At 41.8% G+C, this 15,387-nt stretch overlaps 1 protein-coding gene across 3 annotated transcripts in view; it reads right to left on the bottom strand.

The window, feature by feature from the left end:
* The window catches only part of rabgap1 (RAB GTPase activating protein 1), a 244,158-nt gene that overhangs the window by 62,470 nt on the left and 166,301 nt on the right, over positions 1–15,387 (bottom strand). For all 3 annotated transcript variants that reach the window (XM_061932118.1, XM_072912694.1, XM_061932119.1), the window contains one exon: positions 14,676–14,789. In XM_061932118.1, coding sequence (XP_061788102.1) covers positions 14,676–14,789 — 114 coding nt within the window. The remainder of the gene's footprint in view (positions 1–14,675; positions 14,790–15,387) is intronic.

Here is a 15,387-nt window from a genome sequence, read left to right as displayed (position 1 = left end):
ATGCTGTATTACTGCCTTTCCCCAATGTTTAACCAAAAACATTCAGGGTCTACTTTTTGCTCCCTCCCCAAGAGTCCGGAAATTTTTTTGTCCCTCTCTCTTTTGTTCTTCCCTCCAAGCGACAGATACTTGCTCCAATAAAACCAATTTTATTTGAGGCCTCAAATACTGGCAATACCGAAAATACCTTTCGGTATTGGTTTTGTTATTGAGTAGGAACATTTCCAAAACACCATCCCTACATGTGCCATCACGTTGTTGTTTTTCTTTATTATTTTAGCAAAAAAAAAGCTCCTTTGGTCAAAAGCTACTCTCCAAATGGGTGTATTTTGTGATTGATGCTGTATTACTGCCTTTCCCCAATGTTTAACCAAAAACATTCAGGGTCTGCTTTTTGCTCCCTCCCTAAGAGTCCGGAAGTTTTTTTGTCCTTCTCTCTTTTGTTCTTCCCTCCAAGCGACAGATACTTGCTCCAATAAAACCAATTTTATTTAAGGCCTCAAATACTGGCAATACCGAAAATACCTTTCGGTATTGGTTTTGTTATTGAGTAGGAACATTTCCAAAACACCATCCCTACATGTGCCATCACGTTGTTGTTTTTCTTTATTATTTTAGCAAAAAAACTATTTTGGTCAAAAGCTACTCTCCAAATGGGTGTCTCTTGTGATTGATGCTGTATTACTGCCTTTCCCCAATGTTTAACCAAAAACATTCAGGGTCTGCTTTTTGCTCCCTCCCCAAGAGTCCGGAAGTTTTTTTTGTCCTTCTCTCTTTTGTTCTTCCCTCCAAGCGACAGATACTTGCTCCAATAAAACCAATTTTATTTGAGGCCTCAAATACTGGCAATACCGAAAATACCTTTCGGTATTGGTTTTGTTATTGAGTAGGAACATTTCCAAAACACCATCCCTACATGTGCCATCACGTTGTTGTTTTTCTTTATTATTTTAGCAAAAAAAAGCTCCTTTGGTCAAAAGCTACTCTCCAAATGGGTGTATTTTGTGATTGATGCTGTATTACTGCCTTTCCCCAATGTTTAACCAAAAACATTCAGGGTCTGCTTTTTGCTCCCTCCCCAAGAGTCCGGAAGTTTTTTTGTCCTTCTCTCTTTTGTTCTTCCCTCCAAGCGACAAGATACTTGCTCCAATAAAACCAATTTTATTTAAGGCCTCAAATACTGGCAATACCAAAAAGACATTTTGGTATTGGTTTTGTTATTGAGTAGGAACAGTTCCAAAACACCATCCCTATATGTGCCATCACGTTGTTGTTTTTCTATATTATTTTAGCAAAAAAACTATTTTGGTCAAAAGCTACTCTCCAAATGGGTGTCTCTTGTGATTGATGCTGTATTACTGCCTTTCCCCAATGTTTAACCAAAAACATTCAAGTCTACTTTTTTCCCTCCCCAAGAGTCCGTTTCTCCGTCCTTCTGTCTTTTGCTCTTCCCTCCAAGCGACAGATACTAACTCCAATAAAAGCGATGTTATTTGAGGCCTCAAATACTTGCAATACCGAAAAGACCTTAGTTTTCTCAAAAGTTTTTTTTTTATTGAGTAGGAACATTTCCAAAACACCATCCCTACATGTGCCATCACGTTGTTGTTTTTCTTTATTATTTTAGCAAAAAAAGCTCCTTTGGTCAAAGGCTACTCTCTGAATGGGTGTATTTTGTGATTGATGCTGTATTACTGCCTTTCCCCAATGTTTAACCAAAAACATCCAGGGTCTGCTTTTTGCTCCCTCCCCAAGAGTCCGGAAGTTTTTTTTGTCCTTCTCTCTTTTGTTCTTCCCTCCAAGCGACAGATACTTGCTCCAATAAAACCAATTTTATTTGAGGCCTCAAATACTGGCAATACCGAAAATACCTTTCGGTATTGGTTTTGTTATTGAGTAGGAACATTTCCAAAACACCATCCCTACATGTGCCATCACGTTGTTGTTTTTCTTTATTATTTTAGCAAAAAAAAGCTCCTTTGGTCAAAAGCTACTCTCCAAATGGGTGTATTTTGTGATTGATGCTGTATTACTGCCTTTCCCCAATGTTTAACCAAAAACATTCAGGGTCTGCTTTTTGCTCCCTCCCCAAGAGTCCGGAAGTTTTTTTGTCCTTCTCTCTTTTGTTCTTCCCTCCAAGCGACAAGATACTTGCTCCAATAAAACCAATTTTATTTAAGGCCTCAAATACTGGCAATACCAAAAAGACATTTTGGTATTGGTTTTGTTATTGAGTAGGAACAGTTCCAAAACACCATCCCTACATGTGCCATCACGTTGTTGTTTTTCTATATTATTTTAGCAAAAAAACTATTTTGGTCAAAAGCTACTCTCCAAATGGGTGTCTCTTGTGATTGATGCTGTATTACTGCCTTTCCCCAATGTTTAACCAAAAACATTCAAGTCTACTTTTTTCCCTCCCCAAGAGTCCGTTTCTCCGTCCTTCTGTCTTTTGCTCTTCCCTCCAAGCGACAGATACTAACTCCAATAAAAGCGATGTTATTTGAGGCCTCAAATACTTGCAATACCGAAAAGACCTTAGTTTTCTCAAAAGTTTTTTTTTTATTGAGTAGGAACATTTCCAAAACACCATCCCTACATGTGCCATCACGTTGTTGTTTTTCTTTATTATTTTAGCAAAAAAAGCTCCTTTGGTCAAAGGCTACTCTCTGAATGGGTGTATTTTGTGATTGATGCTGTATTACTGCCTTTCCCCAATGTTTAACCAAAAACATCCAGGGTCTGCTTTTTGCTCCCTCCCCAAGAGTCCGGAAGTTTTTTTTGTCCTTCTCTCTTTTGTTCTTCCCTCCAAGCGACAGATACTTGCTCCAATAAAACCAATTTTATTTGAGGCCTCAAATACTGGCAATACCGAAAATACCTTTCGGTATTGGTTTTGTTATTGAGTAGGAACATTTCCAAAACACCATCCCTACATGTGCCATCACTTTGCTCTTTTTCTTTATTATTTTAGCAAAAAAAAGCTCCTTTGGTCAAAAGCTACTCTCCAAATGGGTGTATTTTGTGATTGATGCTGTATTACTGCCTTTCCCCAATGTTTAACCAAAAACATTCAGGGTCTGCTTTTTGCTCCCTCCCCAAGAGTCCGGAAGTTTTTTTTGTCCTTCTCTCTTTTGTTCTTCCCTCCAAGCGACAGATACTTGCTCCAATAAAACCAATTTTATTTAAGGCCTCAAATACTGGCAATACCAAAAAGACCTTTTGGTATTGGTTTTGTTATTGAGTAGGAACAGTTCCAAAACACCATCCCTACATGTGCCATCACTTTGCTCTTTTTCTTTATTAGTTTAGCAAAAAAAGCTCCGTTGGTCAAAGGCTACTCTCTGAATGGGTGTATTTTGTGATTGATGCTGTATTACTGCCTTTCCCCAATGTTTAACCAAAAACATTCAGGGTCTGCTTTTTGCTCCCTCCCCAAGAGTCCGGAAGTTTTTTTGTCCCTCTCTCTTTTGTTCTTCCCTCCAAGCGACAGATACTTGCTCCAATAAAACCAATTTTATTTGAGGCCTCAAATACTGGCAATACCGAAAATACCTTTCGGTATTGGTTTTGTTATTGAGTAGGAACATTTCCAAAACACCATCCCTACATGTGCCATCACGTTGTTGTTTTTCTTTATTATTTTAGCAAAAAAAAGCTCCTTTGGTCAAAAGCTACTCTCCAAATGGGTGTATTTTGTGATTGATGCTGTATTACTGCCTTTCCCCAATGTTTAACCAAAAACATTCAGGGTCTGCTTTTTGCTCCCTCCCCAAGAGTCCGGAAGTTTTTTTTGTCCTTCTCTCTTTTGTTCTTCCCTCCAAGCGACACATACTTGCTCCAATAAAACCAATTTTATTTGAGGCCTCAAATACTGGCAATACCGAAAATACCTTTCGGTATTGGTTTTGTTATTGAGTAGGAACATTTCCAAAACACCATCCCTACATGTGCCATCACGTTGTTGTTTTTCTTTATTATTTTAGCAAAAAAAAGCTCCTTTGGTCAAAAGCTACTCTCCAAATGGGTGTATTTTGTGATTGATGCTGTATTACTGCCTTTCCCCAATGTTTAACCAAAAACATTCAGGGTCTGCTTTTTGCTCCCTCCCCAAGAGTCCGGAAGTTTTTTTGTCCTTCTCTCTTTTGTTCTTCCCTCCAAGCGACAGATACTTGCTCCAATAAAACCAATTTTATTTGAGGCCTCAAATACTGGCAATACCGAAAATACCTTTCGGTATTGGTTTTGTTATTGAGTAGGAACATTTCCAAAACACCATCCCTACATGTGCCATCACGTTGTTGTTTTTCTTTATCATTTTAGCAAAAAAAAGCTCCTTTGGTCAAAAGCTACTCTCCGAATGGGTGTATTTTGTGATTGATGCTGTATTACTGCCTTTCCCCAATGTTTAACCAAAAACATTCAGGGTCTGCTTTTTGCTCCCTCCCTAAGAGTCCGGAAGTTTTTTTTGTCCTTCTCTCTTTTGTTCTTCCCTCCAAGCGACAGATACTTGCTCCAATAAAACCAATTTTATTTGAGGCCTCAAATACTGGCAATACCGAGAAGACCTTTCGGTATTGGTTTTGTTATTGAGTAGGAACATTTCCAAAACACCATCCCTACATGTGCCATCACGTTGTTGTTTTTCTTTATTATTTTAGCAAAAAAAAGCTCCTTTGGTCAAAAGCTACTCTCCAAATGGGTGTATTTTGTGATTGATGCTGTATTACTGCCTTTCCCCAATGTTTAACCAAAAACATTCAGGGTCTGCTTTTTGCTCCCTCCCCAAGAGTCCGGAAGTTTTTTTGTCCCTCTCTCTTTTGTTCTTCCCTCCAAGCGACAGATACTTGCTCCAATAAAACCAATTTTATTTGAGGCCTCAAATACTGGCAATACCGAAAATACCTTTCGGTATTGGTTTTGTTATTGAGTAGGAACATTTCCAAAACACCATCCCTACATGTGCCATCACGTTGTTGTTTTTCTTTATTATTTTAGCAAAAAAAAGCTCCTTTGGTCAAAAGCTACTCTCCAAATGGGTGTATTTTGTGATTGATGCTGTATTACTGCCTTTCCCCAATGTTTAACCAGAAACATTCAGGGTCTGCTTTTTGCTCCCTCCCCAAGAGTCCGGAAGTTTTTTTGTCCTTCTCTCTTTTGTTCTTCCCTCCAAGCGACAAGATACTTGCTCCAATAAAACCAATTTTATTTGAGGCCTCAAATACTGGCAATACCGAAAATACCTTTCGGTATTGGTTTTGTTATTGAGTAGGAACAATTCCAAAACACCATCCCTACATGTGCCATCACGTTGTTGTTTTTCTTTATTATTTTAGCAAAAAAAAGCTCCTTTGGTCAAAAGCTACTCTCCGAATGGGTGTATTTTGTGATTGATGCTGTATTACTGCCTTTCCCCAATGTTTAACCAAAAAAAATTGAGTCTGCTTTTTGCTCCCTCCCCTGCCATCACTTTGTTTGTCTTTATCAGTTTAGAGAAAAAAACAAGCATACTTTGAATGTTAATCTGTTATATTAGTTGAAAATGGACATGATTATGATGTCGTTTTACGGTCTGCTTGTTTGAAAATAGACTAGTTTGGCAGACACATTCACACACGCAGGGGAAAGAAAAAGGGAATGAGAGAAAAGTCTGAATAGAAAGCAGATGTGTATTAGTCCTGGTGAGCTGCAGAGTGAATAATTGACACACCTGAGGGAGGAGCTGCAGCCACGCATGCATAATAAATAAGGTGAAAAGTGCGCGAGAGGAAAGGACTATTAGGCAGGAGAATATGTCAAGGCAAGCAGCAAACTGACCTAATATTTCACATTTCACACGCCGACGCTGAGAAAATACAAGCCTCTTTATATTCACTTTAGTGTTTGATCTTTTTTACCCCAAAAATAATCTCCTACTTGCAGAGTCGTGCATTAACTATTACAAGTTTATTCAGGCAAAATGATGATTGATTTGATGAAAGTTAGTTTCTTGTCTGGGCCCGACAAGAAAGTCAATGAATATCTGCATCATATTAATAACATTTACCACAGCAGTCATACATTGGCATCTTATTATTACTTTAATCACATAACATCAGATTTTTTTGGTAATATTACAACATTATTCTACAAATATTCTGTTTTTTCCCCAAACATTATAACTTTAGTTGCATACAATTATGTTCTTTATTGTAATATTACAACTTTATGTGCACATCATATATTTTTTGTTAAGATTAGAAGATAATAATAATTGTGCCTCTTCAGCTCCTCTCCTTAAGTCAGCGTTTCTCAAAGTGTGGGGCGCGCCCCACTGGTGGGGAATAGAGACATGACAGGTGGGGCGCGAGGAACAGGAGGAAATTTCTCTTTAAATTTTTTTTTAAAATTATTATATTCTTAGATTATTTTTTTTACTATGCTTTCATTTTCTATACACACTGTAAATCACTTTGTGATTCTGTCTGTGAAATCCGCTATATAAATAAATGGAAATTACCGGTACTTATTTTTACTGTAGGCTTTATATTTCTCGGTACGAGCGAAAGTTTGACAGACATAGCAACAGTAACTAATGGGGGCGGGGCTAAGCGGAACAAACTTTCGCGCGGATGGGTAGCAGGCTAATGTGTGGATCACAATTACACAAATATATACATTTGTGACTCGCACCTCAAAGGTCGTCGAGCCAGAGCCAGCGCCTGCAGAGAAACAAAAATGTGACGGGCACACACTGTGTCATTCACCGGGAAGCACTCGCGTCAAGGCAGCTCAGCCCCGAACTCAATGAGGTTTTAACATGTTGTGAGCGTGGTAAATTTGATCAAAACACGACCACTGAAAGTGCGACTGTTCTCTGCACTGTGTGAGGAAATGGGAGCTGATCATACAGCCGTGCTGTTTCACAGTGAAGCAAGGTGGCTCTCCTGGGGGAAAGTGCTGTCACTTGCCCTGTCTTGCCAAATGCATAGCTCCTTTTTTTTTTTGCAACGATTGCAAAGTGGCACTTTTATTGTATTTATTATTGAACTTGATGCAAGTTATTTGATTTATTATTGAACTTGATGCAAGTTATAACACTTTTTTTGATTTATTATTGAACTTGATGCAAGTTATAACACTTTTGTTTTATTTATTATTGAACTTGATGCAGGTTATAACACTTTTTTTGATTTATTATTGAAATTGATGCAAGTTATAACACTTTTTTTGATTTATTATTGAACTTGATGCAAGTTATAACACTTTTGTTTTATTTATTATTGAACTTGATGCAAGTTATAACACTTTTTTTGATTTATTATTGAACTTGATGCAAGTTATTTGATTTATTATTGAACTTGATGCAATTTATAACACTTTTATTTGATTTATTATTGAACTTGATGCAAGTTATAACACTTTTTTTTTTATTATTGAACTTGATGCAAGTTATAACACTTTTGTTTTATTTATTATTGAACTTGATGCAAGTTATAACACTTTTTTGATTTATTATTGAACTTGATGCAAGTTATAACACTTTTGTTTTATTTATTATTGAACTTGATGCAAGTTATAACACTTTTTTTGATTTATTATGGAACTTGATGCAAGTTATTTGATTTATTATTGAACTTGATGCAAGTTATAACACTTTTGTTTTATTTATTATTGAACTTGATGCAAGTTATAACACTTTTTTTGATTTATTATTGAACTTGATGCAAGTTATTTGATTTATTATTGAACTTGATGCAAGTTATAACACTTTTTTTGATTTATTATTGAACGTGATGCAAGTTATAACACTTTTTGATTTATTATTGAACTTGATGCAAGTTATAACACTTTTTTGATTTATTATTGAACTTGATGCAAGTTATAACACTTTTTTTGATTTATTATTGAACTTGATGCAAGTTATAACACTTTTATTTGATTTATTATTGAACTTGATGCAAGTTATAACACTTTTTTGATTTATTATTGAACGTGATGAAAGTTATAACACTTTTTTTGATTTATTATTGAACTTGATGCAAGTTATAACAGTTTTTTTGATTTATTATTGAACGTGATGCAAGTTATAACACTTTTTTTGATTTATTATTGAACTTGATGCAAGTTATAACACTTTTGTTTTATTTATTATTGAACTTGATGGAAATTATTTTATTTATTATTGAACTTGATGCAAGTTATAACACTTTTGTTTTATTTATTATTGAACTTGATGGAAGTTATTTTATTTATTATTGAACTTGATGCAAGTTATACCACAGCTGCACAGTTATTTTATTTATTATTGAACTTAATGTTATTTTATGTTATTGAGTTTGAATGTATACAACTTGATGTTCAATAAATTTGAAAATGTTAAAGCTTGGCATTAGCGCTCTGTTGGGGCGATGGGGGCAGGTGGGGCTTGAAAACTCCCCCTTGTCCAAAGTGGGGGATGACAAAAAAAGTTTGAGAACCACTGCCTTAAGTGGATGCTATTTTTTTAAATGGTGATTATTGTCGCAATATGGTTGTTAAAGTTAGGTCTTTTTGTGATTTCTGATTGTTTGTGGGGGCGCCAAAGTGACTTCTGTGTGTGTGTGTGTGTTGGCAAAGTGGCACAGCAGCTGGTTGTTGTTTTGTCTTGTTGATAAAGAGAACGTTGATCTATCACCACTTTGCAACGTTTGTTTGCTATCCAGGAGGGGCTGGGATTCAGATTCCCCGTCGCCTGCTGTGCATCCTGTCCCGGCTCCACGGCAATCGCCTGTGCCAGCGCGTCGACCACCGGTTCCCACACCGCGTCGCACGCCAGTCGCACCCCCGCGTCGTACGCCGGGGCTGTGGACGGAGCTGTGTGAAAAAAGCCACCCGGCCTCTTCGCGTAAACTTCCCTTAACCACTCGCTCATCTTTTCTTCATCCATCCATCCCTTCGAGTTAGCTTTTATGATGACGCCGGCTGGAAAGGTCTCTTTTGGCAAGGTCTTCCTTTTGAATATCACCATGGGTGGAAGTTTCTGGCCATTAGCATGGCAAGCTAGAACCACAGTGAAGGACGACTTCTCATTCCCTGTGGTGCGAATATTCACCGTACGTGCTCCCGTTGTATCCACAGTGCGGTTCACAGGAATATCAGTTGCTGTGAAATAGTAATCCGTGTGAGGATGGAGAGATTGCGTCTTTTCATGAACCGGATCCTTGTCGCTTAGTAGGAGCCATTTTGTGGTCTTTACAGATGTAAACAGGAAATGAAACGTACGGTAATATCCGCGCGCTTTTTCTTCTTCTACGCGGGCGGGTGGTTGCTTACAGTAGAAGAAGAAGCGCTTCCTGTTCTATGGGGGCGGGTGCTTACCTTGGCGGTTGCTTGCGTAGAAGAAGAAGCGCTTCCTGTTCTACCGGGAAAAAAGATGGCGGCTGTTTACCGAAGTTGCGAGATCGAAACTTTATGAAAATGAATCTTAATATTTATCCATATATAAAGCGCACCGGGTTAAAAGCCGCACTGTCAGCTTTTGAGTAAATTTGTGGTTTTTAGGTGCGGCTAATGGTGCGGAAAATACGGTACAAATACTGTTTGTATAATAAGCATGTTATTTTTTACAAATGAGGGTTAAGAGTTCAGTACTAGTTGTTCCATCTCCATCGTTGGGGTCCCTGCGGGTGGGGTGGGTGGTTCCCGTGGCCCTGTGCCTGGGTGGTCCTGCGGCGGCCGGTTTGGGTGGGGTGGCCGGGGGCTGGCCTCGCCGCGCTCTCCGGGGGTGGGGGGTGGGCTCGTGGGGGCCCGGTTGCCGGTGGGGCGGGGGCGGTCTTCCCGTCCGGTTGCGGGGAGTCTCTGGGTCCCTCGGGCGGGGCGTCTCGCCTTTCTGCCCGTGTGGGGTGTGGTCTCTCGCTGGCTTGGGGTCTGGCTGTCCCCTGCTTTTCTCGTGCCCTGTCCTCTGCCGGGTGCGTCTGTCTGCGGCCTGCTGCTGGCCCTTGTGGGCGGTACGGTGGGTCGGGCTCTGGGGTTCCTGTCGCTGGCCGGCTTGGCTGCGTGGGGGCGGTGGTCCCTGGTTCCCTGGGCACCACGCCTCCTGTTTGTGGGTTGGGCTCTCGGGGGTGATGGGGCCGTGCTCTGGCTCCCACGCACTCTGGGAGTCGAATGTATTGTACATGCAAATTCACATATGCTCACATACGTACATAGGTACCTACGCTCCCACATACATACACAAATACAGTACATATTTACCTACCTAATGTTCGTACATCCACACGCACATTCAATATACAAACATACACATACACATACTGTACATATACATTCACTGTACAAACACATATACACATTCTGTACATATACATTCATTGTACAAACACATATACACATTCTGTACATATACAAGTACATATGCATACTTACACTCATGCACATAATCACGTTGCATCAAACATATATTAACGTTGTTGCCCTAGGGTAAACTGGGTGTAACACATGGCACACTGACAAAGCTTAACCTATTGTGACTATAACAATCTACAAGGTTAATGTAGGTTGCTTCTCTTTCTCCCCCTCCATTTTTCTGCATTCTTTCGTATCTCAAGTTATCATTACGTATATGTATTGTTGCATTTGAACAACTGTATTGTTGATAATAAAGGTAAATTATTGGTATTGTTCATTATCAATAGCGCTATTTCTATTGGTATTTGTATTGATCCATTTGTAGTGTAATAATGCTCATGGTTATTTCTGTATTATTTTTTATTTTTCGCTAACTGCTTATTTGCTATTACTTTTACCATCATATTTGTACATGTCATATTTGCTGATGTTGCTCTATTGTTGTTGTTGTTTGCTGTTGTTGTTTTTGTCTCTCTGTCTAATCCCCCTCTTGTCCCCACAATTTCCCCCTCTGTCTTCTTTTTTTTTCTCTTTCTATCCCCTCCTGCTCCGGCCCGGCTGCACTAAATGATAATATAAATACATTTAATAAAGTCAAATACAAATAAGGCAACAAGAGAAGTATCCTACACTTCTCTTTTGTAAAGTAAATCTGAACAGCCGACATGGGCATCTACATCAACTATATGATTTGCCTGAGAAGCTGGACAGGACATTAAAAAAAAAAAAAAAAAAAAAAAAAAAAAAAGAGTTCAGTACTAAAAAAAAAGAGAAAAGAATGTGGCTTAAGTACAGTTTTTTTAATTGAGCTGCTGCATTTTTTGGTTGGGTTGTTTGTTGTTTGAGTAACTTCTATACATTTCTAAAAGGGGAGGAATGTAATAGTGATCTATGTTTGTCTGTTGCCATCTCCTGGTGAATGTTGGCTATAGCGTACTGGGGTTACTTTTTGGTTGGCCAACGATTTACGTGGTGTTGCGCACCTGACGTCACTCAGGTCCGCATGGAGCTGGAGGGGGCGTGGCTTGCAGCTCCGCCTGAATTTCGGGAGATTTTCGGGAGAAAATTTGTCGGGAGAGGCGCTGAATTTCGGGAGTCTCCCGGAAAATCCGGGAGGGTTGGCAAGTATGGATTAGGAGTGCATGAGAAAGTGGCCAGACAGCTGAGTCAGCGCTGATGGGAATGAGAAATCTTCTGGGTCATAGTCCGCATGGTGGCCATCATTTCCTCATTTCTTTTTCTTACAAACAACATTTAGTGAAAAATAACTACCATTGCCTCCTATTTGACGAGTTTGTCCATCCATCCATCCATCTTCTTCCGCTTATCCGAGGTCGGGTCGCGGGGGCAGCAGCCTAAGCAGGGAAGCCCAGACTTCCCTCTCCCCAGCCACTTCGTCCAGCTCTTCCTGTGGGACCCCGAGGCGTTCCCAGGCCAGCCGGGAGACATAGTCTTCCCAACGTGTCCTGGGTCTTCCCCGCGGCCTCCTACCGGTCGGACGTGCCCTAAACACGTCCCTAGGGAGGTGTTCGGGTGGCATCCTGACCAGATGCCCGAACCACCTCATCTGGCTCCTCTCGATGTGGAGGAGCAGCGGCTTTACTTTGAGCTCCCCCCGGATGACAGAGCTTCTCACCCTATCTCTAAGGGAGAGCCCCGCCACCCGGCGGAGGACACTCATTTCGGCTGCTTGTACCCGTGATCTTGTCCTTTCGGTCATAACCCAAAGCTCATGACCATAGGTGAGGATGGGAACGTAGATCGACCGGTAAATTGAGAGCTTTGCCTTCCGGCTCAGCTCCTTCTTCACCACAACGGATCACTCCGCATTACTGAAGACGCCGCACCGATCCGCCTGTCGATCTCACGATCCACTCTTCCCTCACTCGTGAACAAGACTCCGAGGTACTTGAACTCCTCCACTTGGGGCAAGATCTCCTCCCCAACCCGGAGATGGCACTCCACCCTTTTCCGGGCGAGAACCATGGACTCGGACTTGGAGGTGCTGATTCTCATCCCAGTCGCTTCACACTCGGCTGCGAACCGATCCAGTGAGAGCTGAAGATCCTGGCCAGATGAAGCCATCAGGACCACATCATCTGCAAAAAGCAGAGACCTAATCCTGCAGCCACCAAACCAGATCCCCTCAACGCCTTGACTGCGCCTAGAAATTCTGTCCATAAAAGTTATGAACAGAATTGGTGACAAAGGGCAGCCTTGGCGGAGTCCAACCCTCACTGGAAACGTGTCCGACTTACTGCCGGCAATGCGGACCAAGCTCTGACACTGATCATACAGGGAGCGGACTGCCACAATCAGACAGTCCGATACCCCATACTCTCCGAGCACTCCCCACAGGACTTCCCGAGGGACACGGTCGAATGCCTTCTCCAAGTCCACAAAGCACATGTAGACTGGTTGGGCAAACTCCCATGCACCCTCAAGGACCCTGCCGAGAGTATAGAGCTGGTCCACAGTTCCACGACCAGGACGAAAACCACACTGTTCCTCCTGAATCCGAGGTTCGACTATCCGGCGTAGCCTCCTCTCCAGTACACCTGAATAGACCTTACCGGGAAGGCTGAGGAGTGTGATCCCACGATAGTTAGAGCACACCCTCCGGTTCCCCTTTTTAAAGAGAGGAACCACCACCCCGGTCTGCCAATCCAGAGGTACCGCCCCCGATGTCCACGCGATGCTGCAGAGTCTTGTCAACCAAGACAGCCCCACAGCATCCAGAGCCTTAAGGAACTCCGGGCGGATCTCATCTACCCCCGGGGCCTTGCCACCGAGGAGCTTTTTAACTACTTCAGCAACCTCAGCCCCAGAAATAGGAGAGCCCACCACAGACTCCCCAGGCACTGCTTCCTCATAGGAAGACGTGTTGGTGGGATTGAGGAGGTCTTCGAAGTATTCCCTCCACCGATCCACAACATCCGCAGTCGAGGTCAGCAGAACACCATCCTCGCCATACACGGTGTTGATAGTGCACTGCTTCCCCTTCCTGAGGCGGCGGATGGTGGTCCAGAATTGCTTCGAAGCCGTCCGGAAGTCGTTTTCCATGGCTTCCCCGAACTCCTCCCATGTCCGAGTTTTTGCCTCTGCGACCGCTGAAGCCGCACACCGCTTGGCCTGTCGGTACCCGTCCGCTGCCTCAGGAGTCCTATGAGCCAAAAGAACCCGATAGGTTTCCTTCTGACGAGTTTGTGGTTGACATAAAATAATATTGTGTTAATGAAGATGGTCAATCTTTTTGGCGTAGTATCGACCATAAACCGATACCATACTTGGTATCGTTACTGTCGATATTGTAATCGATCCGCCCAACCTTGTTTACATCCAAGAGCTCCAGCTTAGCGGTTAGCTATACAGTTTTTTGTAAATCCTCCTACGGTGTGCAGTGCAGCATGTTTAGCTATTCTTCGTCCTCCAGTGATGATAATACTTGTAAGAAACAGTTTGTTTGCTGCCATGGAAGAGAGGATTCGTCATAGAGAAGCTGCTAGATGTGGGGGTCCCCTCCAAGGTTTCTCATTGTCATCCCATTGGGTTGAGTTTTTCCTTGCCCTGATGTGGGATCTGAGCCCAGGATGTGGTTGTGGCTTGTGCAGCCCATTGAGACACTCGTGATTTAGGGCTATATAAGTAAACATTGATTGATATGTGTACATATTATATTAATATAATTGGATGTGAAAGTTGGACTCCTACCTTGTTTACTTCTGAAAGTTTTGTAATCAACCAGAAATATCAAACAGCTAAAATGTGCCAAAAAGTGTGGAGAGAGTGTTTTGCATTTTCCCATCATGCATTGCAGGGGATTTAAATGGATGTGACATTTGTCTAATAATATCCACAAAGGTTGTGCTACGTTTGACCACTTGTGTTGACTTTTTGTGTCGGTTCTTTTCCCCCCCTGTGCCATGACTAGGGAAGGTTGTTTGGATTGGGTCATACAAGTACTTGCTGTGCAATATTCACATCCAAGCAGAATTCATGGTCATCGGCCTGATTTGCTCCTGTTGTCTACAAGATGGCGGCAAAATTGCAGCAATCAGATATTTTTTCAATTGATTTGGAAACACAGATTGCGTTATAAAGCCACGAGGTCTCTGCTTTCATCCGAGAGAGCGTCCTTGTGACTTTTACAAAGAAAATACAAATAAAACTACTTGCACTCTCAATTCCCCCTGAGGGCTCAATGAAGCATGGCTGTTCCATCAACATGCCTGCATATTGTTGACAGTGTGTGTGTGTGTTCGTGTGTGTGTGTGTGTGTGTGTGTGTGTGTGTGTGTGATAACACACCTTGCAGATCTTATAGAGTGAGTCTTGTCCGTCCCCTCCGGTGTCTTTGAAGTAGTCATGAGCCGGGAAGGTCCTGTTGATGTCCCGAGTGATGGCGCTGTCCTGCGGGGATTCCTGGTAAGAAGGAAGACAAATTGCACTTGTTTGCCTTAATACTGCAGTAATACAAGACGTCAGGCACGTGCACACATAGGGCCCTATGGGTGCTTGAGCCCCTGCCCTTTTTTGCCTCGTCTTAAAAAGTGCCCTCTGCCTGTGTGTGTGTTTTTTTTTTCGTTTTTTTTCTTCAAATAACATTAATAAATTCCTGTCAGGGATGTAAAAGAACAGCGGTACAAAAACTCCACGTTTTCTTGTAATACCGGGTTGTTTGAGCCTGCCGCTTCCGCCAGAGAGGGAGAGAGAGGGCGAGTGAGTGAGTAAGTGAGAGGAGAGAGAGCCAACTGCGCCCCTGAGGAGACGTCACGTGACAGTGGAGCAACTTGAACCAGTGAGTTATGGTCTAGTCGCCGTCCACTTATTCAGCATCTAATATGGGTAATATTTCAGAAAAACGCTGTATTATTCTATTATTCAATGTGTCAGCTTCTGTTTTTGCCGTTCGTCGGAGCACGGCGCATCAATTGAGCACGGCACATCAATTCCGCACAGAGCAGAGCAGATCGTGCGGGACAGGAAGTAGTGTACAAAATACAAAATAAAATACCAGGTT

Source organism: Nerophis lumbriciformis, linkage group LG39 (assembly GCF_033978685.3).
Source record: "Nerophis lumbriciformis linkage group LG39, RoL_Nlum_v2.1, whole genome shotgun sequence".
In the NCBI taxonomy this organism is placed as follows: Eukaryota; Metazoa; Chordata; class Actinopteri; order Syngnathiformes; family Syngnathidae; genus Nerophis; species Nerophis lumbriciformis.
This window is presented reverse-complemented; position numbering and strand designations above follow the sequence as displayed.